Below are 8,158 nucleotides of genomic sequence, written 5' to 3'. Positions count from 1 at the left end.
AATCAACATGGAACTGGTACAAATCAAATAAATGTAAAGAAGCAACACTACATATTAGATATTACCAAAAAAAAAACATGTCGTAGTTCTTTCTCTATTAGATACACAGGGAGAACTACATATTGATATGTAATAACTACATATCAATATGTATCACCACAAATTGATATGCTAATAACTAATACATATTGATATGCTAATATGTAGTAGCATATTGATATGCTAATAACTACTACATATTGATATGCTAATTATTACATATCAATATGTCGAACTACGTGTACTTATCAATATATATTTTTATTATGACAAAATATGTACGGCAAGTTTACCTGATACTCAGAAAGATCAATATCCTTTAGGAACTCAGCACATATCTTTGTATGATTCCACCTAGCCACTCTTGGCACATACATTCCTGCAGGTTCTGTCACTATATCCTCGGGCGCCACCAAATGGGTATGCTCCGCAAACCATGGCTGCAAAATATTGATATGCAGTATTAGATATACTATCAATATGTAGAAAACACATAAAACAAAAACATTTTGAAATAGAATAAACAAATAAATAGATTCTTACCAACAAATAAATAGCACAACCATTTGTGCGTTCTACGGATTCCACGTTTTCATTCAGCTCTTTCTCTAAATGAGAATGGATGAGGTCAGACCATGAAATATTCTTAGCCTTCTCAAGATAAAGAACGAAACCAATATATTTTTCAGTCAAAGCGTTTGCATCACTTGTAGCGAAAAATAATGAAGTGCACATATACAAGCAGATAAGCCTAACAAGATCTTCGACATCTTCCTCGTCTTCCTCGTCTTCTTCAGAATCTTCATTTGATTGATCACCCACGCTTTGCAGAGACTCTTCATCAGACTTCTTCTTTTTCAGATTAATTGGTGTTCGTTTAAGGATATTCAAGATTGCCTTCACAATCATTGGCCTAGTCACTTTATCACCAGCTTTCATATCAGTAGGAAAAGTCCTTTTGAAAAATTCTGTTTCACGCCATCCACTTTTTTTATTGACTTGTGTAATCCTATAATCAAGATATTCCCTATTTGGAATTCTCGGCATCCCATAAATAAGTGCCATTTCTTCTGGTGTGGATACTAGCTCATTCGGTTGGCCATGCCTTTTAAAGACAAATCTAAGCTTGTTTGGATCTTGACCCCTAACGTAACAACGTAACATTTTCGTCATTGCATCTTCAATATTCAACCAATGTTCCAACTCAAATCTTGTGTACCAGAACATTAGGAACAGGTTACCGAATGATGCTTCAGAAATCATCTTCAGCTGCAACTCACTCAACTCAAGGTTTTCAGTGGACTTCGCAATTACCTTCTTAGTGGTCCTAATAGTCTTCGCAAGCCCCCACAAGCCCCTGAAACCGCCACGGTATAAACTTCGTGGTTTTCCAGCTCCTTTCTTACGCTTATTAGCACCTACACAATAACAAGAACCAAAAACTAATACAGTACATATCAATATGGTATATCAAATATGTAGTTACATCATCAATATGTAGTTGTAATATCTACCAAGTCTTCAGAAAACACTTAATACCAAAAACAAGCACAATAATGCATCATTACATACTCATAAACATATGTTATTAAGGATACATATTATTCATACGCTTTGTTCTTATATGTAGTTGTACTACATACCTTCTACATTTGCTTTGCCCCCTTTTGTTTTTGGTGAATGAGTAGCAGCTCTCAAGGCAACTGCTTTCTTCCCTTACACCATATCAAATATGTAGTTAATGTATCTACCATGAACATGAAACAACTACATATCAAATACCATAACATACTGGTAATTTTATAACTACATACTGATAACTACATATGGACCACAATTTACGGGGGTCGAGGGGGCAGCGCCCCCTCGTTATTAAGAATTATCTTCAGTTTTAACATTACAAACCTTCTTTCAGGAGCGCTTTTGCTTTCCCCCTTTTTTCTTTTCCCTTTCCTTTTGGAGAAGGATTAGCAGCTCTCAGGACAAGTGCTTTGTCCCCCTTGCTGTTGGTGAAGGAGTAGCAGCCGTTGTCGCTGTTTTTCCTTTTGCTTTACTAGTTGCCGCTGCTGTTTTTCTTTTGCTTTTTGCTTCAGAAGCAGCAACTGCTTTCTTTCCTTTGGTTTTTGCTTTTTTTGTAAACCAAAAGTTTTGTACACATTACATATCACAGGCAGATAATAATATGTAGCACGCATATCAATTTGAGATGCTATCATTACATATCAATAACTACAAATTGAAGACAACATATTGATATGTAGTACAAATATAAAACATATGAATCACACACTGCATGTCAATATGTTGTGTCAAATTACATACACAACAGATGAAAAACATGTAAAACATATGATTCACAGAGATGTTGTGTTTCTATTGAACAAAAAACATATGAATCACGCATTGCATGTCAATATGTTGTCTCAAGTTACATATACAACATATGAAAACATGTATACCAGACACTACATACAAATATTTAGTGATTCCATTGAAAACATGTAAAACAAACACTACATACAGAGATGTAGTGATTCTATTGATCATATGTAGTATATTAGTTGAACATCACTACATATCTACAGTTTTTCATCAGCATTACATATTGATATGTATTGCGTGTCAATATGAAATTCGACAACAGTTTTCTAAGTATTGCATGTCAATATGAAGTACAAAATTAGGCTTTACTTTCTTCTGATTTTTGCTTACCTTCTACCTGAGGAGCATTTGTTCGTGACGAAGTACCAACTTTACTCATACTCCTTGTTGTCGGAGATTTATCCGCAGGAGAGGATTGTGTTGGTGAATCATCAACATTTTTTCTTCTTCTTTTTACCTGGGTTTCTTCTACAATTTCTTCTGTAATTGTCCGCTTGATAGTTCTAACCATTTTTTCTCTTTAATTGAATGAATAAAAATTAGGTTAGGAACTGATGATTTATGTAATTGATTAGGTCAGGAACTGATGATTTTTCTGTAATTAATGATTTCCGAAATCGTTTTTCAGATGAAGGAGTTGCAGTCGGTTTTTTCTTCAAGGAAGAAGAAGAAGAAGTGGGAGGAGACAGTTTTAACCCACGCATGAATGTTGAGGGTAGGCTAGTAATTTTCTAGGATTTTAAACCTTTTTGGACTAGCGGATAATTGTTCTATCCCGCTGGACTAGACACTAATCCCGGGTCGGATCTTTGGACTAAACAGGAAATTTCTCTATTTTTATCATGGTGGACAATTAAGCATAAATGGATTTGGGAGCCCATTTCCTACCAAGTATAAGGCTTGAGAGATAGCTGGGCTGGGTAGGCACTGCCCTCCCATACCTCAAGCTGGGTCCGCCTCTAGATCTGCCTATATCAATTTAGAACATTCTTTGTAGCCTAGACTAGGTCTCAACCCGTGCCGTAACAGCACGGGCAACGATATGTGTTTCGAATGTATCCATTGATTCATACATGTCGTAATTGTCTGAGAAGAATCGAATTGATCGATCCAGGTCTAAATATTTTGAGGAGTTAATTAATAAACATGTCCTTATCCTCAAATATTTTAATATTGTGTATGTAAGTCATACAACCGTTTGGGACAAACATAGTTAATCGTCAGAGCAAATCCTATGGGCAGTAGAACATTACTTCGTTCACTACTTCAAAAAAATATCATCAAAGGTCATTCACCAAATATGTAGTGTAGCACAGAACAGGATATAGCAAACTAGTTGCTTGGGTTGTGAAGATAGTTGAAGTTCCGTCAAGAACTTAGTTAAAATCTTATTCTAGGATCTAGATTTTAAGGTAAAAGATTGATAATCAAAATCGATATATAAGATGTGTTCTCAAAATAAGAAGGCATAGCCTTTAAATAGGTTCTCAAGAACCGACTAAACAGAAAAAGAAAAGGAAAGCTAAACAAACTAGAAAAGAAAATACTTGTAAGGCAAGTAAACTGAAACAGACGGATGGGATCAACTGTTATAGTTGATACAAGAACGAGGGATCAACTGCCAAAGTTTATACAAGCTTCAGGAGTCAACTGTCATAGTTGATACGTAAAAAGATGTACTACATCAGTCCCCCCTTCTTGAAAGAAACTCTCCCTCGAGTTAATGAATAGAAAGAACTTCATTCTCTCCATGAAAAGTGAAAATCTCTTGCACATTGAATATATTAGAGATGTTCCAATTTGATGGAAGATCAATAACATATGCATTATCACTGATTTTCTTCAAAATCTTGAATGGTCCATATTTCTTCATCTTGGTCTTGTTGTAAGTATCAGTAGGAAATCTTTCTTTTCTGAGATGAATCATAACCAATTCTCCTTCATCAAAAGTCTTAAGTCTTCTATGTTGATTTGCATCTTCTTTGTACTTGTTATTAGACTCTGCAAGTTTTGACTTTACTTCTTGATGTATGAGTGAAGCTTTCTCAATAAAGTTATCTGCCTTAGAATTTGAATTACGTAGATTGAGAAGTACCACCAAATCTAAAATATGATTAGGAACCTTAGAATAAACAATATGAAAAGGTGTCTTACCTGTGGATCTATTGACTGAAGTGTTATAAGCAAATTCCATATTTGGAAGAAAATTGTCCCATTGCTTCTCTTTTTCCCCAATAACTTTGGCTCTAATCGATTAACCACTTCAGTTTGTCCATCTGTTTGAGGGTGAGAAGTTGTACTATACTGAAGTTTAGTTCCCAAACGCATCTATAAGGACTTCCAAAAATAGCTCAAAAACTTAGTGTCTCGATCAGAAGTAATTGTCTTGGGAATTCCACGCAAACGTACTACTTCTTTGAAAAATAAATAAGCAACATTGGAGGCATATGTAGTTTTCTTGCAGGCTATGAAGTGAGCCATCTTTGAGTAGCGATCAACAACCATCATAATAGAATCATTCTTCCTGGCAGTACGTGGTACACCAAGTACATGCTAATATCCACCCAAGGTACACCAGGAATGAGAAGTGGAGTATATAATCCAATGTTTTGAATATTCCCTTTAGACTGCTGACAAACCATGCATTTTTGTTCGTACTTCTGAATGTCTCGTTTAATTGAAGGCCAATAATAATGTTCTTCAACCAATGAAATAGTTTTATCACGTCCAAAATGTCCTCCCAGGCCACTTCCATGCAATTCTTGGATCAAATGAAGACGTAAAGAACATTGTGGTAAACATAAACGATTTCTTTTAAAAAGAAAACCATCTTGAATTAGATAATCATCAACATTGCCTGTTGAAGAACCACACTTTTCACAAAGTTTCTGAAATTCCTTGTCTTCACTATAAAGATCTTTTAAGAAATCAAAACCCAAACTCTCATGTTTGATAGTAACTAGAAGATGAGCTCTTCTACTCAAAGCATCAACAACTTGATTAAGTTTCCCACTCTGATGTTTAATAGAAAATGTGTACTGATTGATAGTAGATAACCACCTATCATGCATTCTGTTGACCTTTGCAAAAGTTTTCAAAAACTTAAGTGCTTGATTATCAGTATTGACAACAAACTCATTGTGAATAAGATAAGGATGTCAATTCTTAAGAGCTTGAACAAGAGCAATTAATTCTAACTCATAAGTAGACCACTTCTTCCTTGTATCTGAATTCTTTTCACTATAGTATGTAATTGGATGTCCTTCTTGAGATAACACAACACCAATGCCAACAACAGAAGCATCACAATGAATCTCAAAAGGCTTATCAAAATTTGGCATGGCAAGAACAGGAGCACTACATAACTTCTCTTTGAGTAAATTAAAACTCTTATCTTCTTCTTCAGTCCATTCAAAAGTATCACGCTTAAAACAATCTGTTAAACCAGCTGCAATGGTACTAAAATTCCTCACAAATCTTCTGTAGAATGAAGCTAAACCATGAAAACTATGTACTTCACGTATAGAAGTTGGAACATGACAATCAACAATTTCTTTGATCTTAGAATCATCCACAGAAATACCAGTATATGACACAACATAACCCAAAAAAGTAACTCTGTTGGTAAAGAATGTGCACTTCTTCAAGTTTACATACAAAACATTTTCTTGTAAAGCTGTAAAAACCTGAGATAAATGCATAAGATGCTCTTCTTCACTGTTGCTAAAAATTAATATGTCATCAAAATAGACAATGGAAAATTTTCCAAGAAAAGGTTGCAGAACTTGGTTCATTAGACGCACAAATGTGATGGGTGCATTATATATACCAAAAGGCATGACTCACCACTCATATAAACCTTCCTTTGTCTTGAAAGCTGTTTTCCATTCATAACCTTCTCGAATACGTATCTGATGATATCCACTACGTAAATCAAGCTTTGTAAACACTTTAGCACCAGAAAACATATCAATCATATCATCAATTCTTGGTATGGGAAATCTATATGGTATAGTAACTCTGTTTAAAGCTCTACAGTCTATACACATGCGATGTCCACCATCCTTCTTGTCTACTAAAAAGGCTGGACTAGCACAAGGACTTTTGCTAAGTCTTATCAAACCTTTTTGTAACAAATCATCAACCTGGCCTTGTAATATTTCATGTTCTTTAGAACTTAACCTATAATGAGGTTGATTAGGAATAGAAGTTCCAGGTATAAAGTCTATTTGATGTTGTAAATCTCTCAGTGGAGGCAAAGTATTTGGTAATTTAGAAGGAAATAAGTCACTAAAAGAAGACAATAAAGGTTTTACCTTGTTTGGAATCTCCACCATAGGTTTAGCAACTTCATGAGAGCTCAAAGAATGAGTGTTCAAAGAATGAACAATTGTAGATACTAACGCAGTCGTCTTTTTTTCTGCTGGTTCTTTGAGAGAAGAAAGAGAAGATTTGAAAAGCCACAAAACCTTTGTAAATCCTTCATGAAAAAAAAGTATAAGTATTCTCATAGCAGTTATGAACAGCTCGAATATCATACTTCCATGGTATTCCCAATAATAAACTTGCTACAGTCATGTTAATAACATCACATAAAGCATAATCTGAATATCCAGGGAGAGAAAACTTCACTAAACATTGATGAGTGATTTGCTGAGTGGAAGATCTATTTATCTAACCAATTGAATACGATTTTGGATGAAGGGTAACAGGTAAACCAATTTTCTCAACCAAATTTGCAGAAACATAGTTTTATGTACTTCCACTGTCGATTATCATGTTGTAAATCTTCTCCTCAATGATACAATGAGACTTAAAAATATTATGCCTTTCCGTAATACATGGTTCAGTGATTAAAACTGGTCGAATTACTCCAAGAAAATCTGCACCATAAGTATCATGTTCTTGTAAATAATTAAACTCATCATCTCCTAATGCTTCTTCTTCTGGTGTTTCTTCTTGAGTTTCATTAATGTAAGCATGAAACTTGCGACAATAACTATAAGTATGGCCAGTTTGGTTGCACTTGTTACATCTATCTTCTGGAAACTTTGAATAAGGATTAGAGGGTTTAGATAATGGTGGAAAGTGTTGTTGAAATTGATTACCTCTAGTATTGCGAGCAACATCTCATTGAGGATTAGCCTGAGGTAGCTTAGAAGATGATATATTCATCGTTGGAGCAGTGTCTGTAGGAACATATGTTATTTGTTGTTGCTGATATGATTGGCTTGCACTTCTGTCATGTGGATCAACAAAGACAGTTGATCCCTGTGAATATAGATCAACAACGACTTTGAGCCCTTTTCACCCTGATAACCATAAGAATAGTTTTATGGTCTGGAAGCTTTATAAAAATGTTGATAACGAGCTTGTCTTGGATTTGCTTGGAGAGAAGTACTGAGCACACGCCTTTCAACCTTAAGAGCTTGATGTATCGCTTCAACCATTGTAAAAGCTGATTGTGTCATCCCTGTAAAGACCCGCAAGCTTCTCAACGCTATTAGACCGGTCAAGTGTCGAATTAGCCGATAATAACTCGATTAATTTAGCACCAACATTAATTAATAAAAGTAAATCTTACAACTACCTAGATACGAAATTAGTATCACTGAATAGGTCTCGGATGTGCATAATGGACTACTCGCACGCGTCATTCAGACACTGGGTGGAAAAGATTTATCAATTTGTTTTCGGAGGATAAAATGGTAATTTTGGGATATTACCCTTGTGGCTT

At 35.0% G+C, this 8,158-nt stretch overlaps 1 protein-coding gene across 2 annotated transcripts; it reads right to left on the bottom strand.

Moving 5' to 3' along the window:
- Nucleotides 1-4,000: 4,000 nt before the first annotated feature.
- On the bottom strand, nucleotides 4,001-7,665 carry LOC113289715 (uncharacterized mitochondrial protein AtMg00860-like). 2 transcript variants are annotated; one of them, XM_026539059.1, is made up of 4 exons: nucleotides 7,530-7,665; nucleotides 6,738-6,901; nucleotides 6,225-6,332; nucleotides 4,001-6,144 (listed from the first exon to the last, which is right to left on the bottom strand). In XM_026539059.1, exons 2-4 carry the CDS (start codon nucleotides 6,773-6,775, stop codon nucleotides 5,580-5,582), a joined length of 711 nt encoding a protein of 236 aa, XP_026394844.1. In that variant the 5' UTR covers nucleotides 6,776-6,901; nucleotides 7,530-7,665; the 3' UTR covers nucleotides 4,001-5,579. The 2 variants fall into 2 exon arrangements, with proteins under 2 accessions (XP_026394844.1, XP_026394843.1); XM_026539058.1 differs by having other exon boundaries at nucleotides 6,738-7,304; nucleotides 7,530-7,657.
- Nucleotides 7,666-8,158: the final 493 nt, after the last annotated feature.

This window comes from Papaver somniferum, chromosome 6 (genome assembly GCF_003573695.1).
Source record: "Papaver somniferum cultivar HN1 chromosome 6, ASM357369v1, whole genome shotgun sequence".
NCBI classification, from domain to species: domain Eukaryota; kingdom Viridiplantae; phylum Streptophyta; class Magnoliopsida; order Ranunculales; family Papaveraceae; genus Papaver; species Papaver somniferum.
Note: the sequence above shows the minus strand (reverse complement) of the source record. Positions and strands in the feature narration are given on the sequence as shown.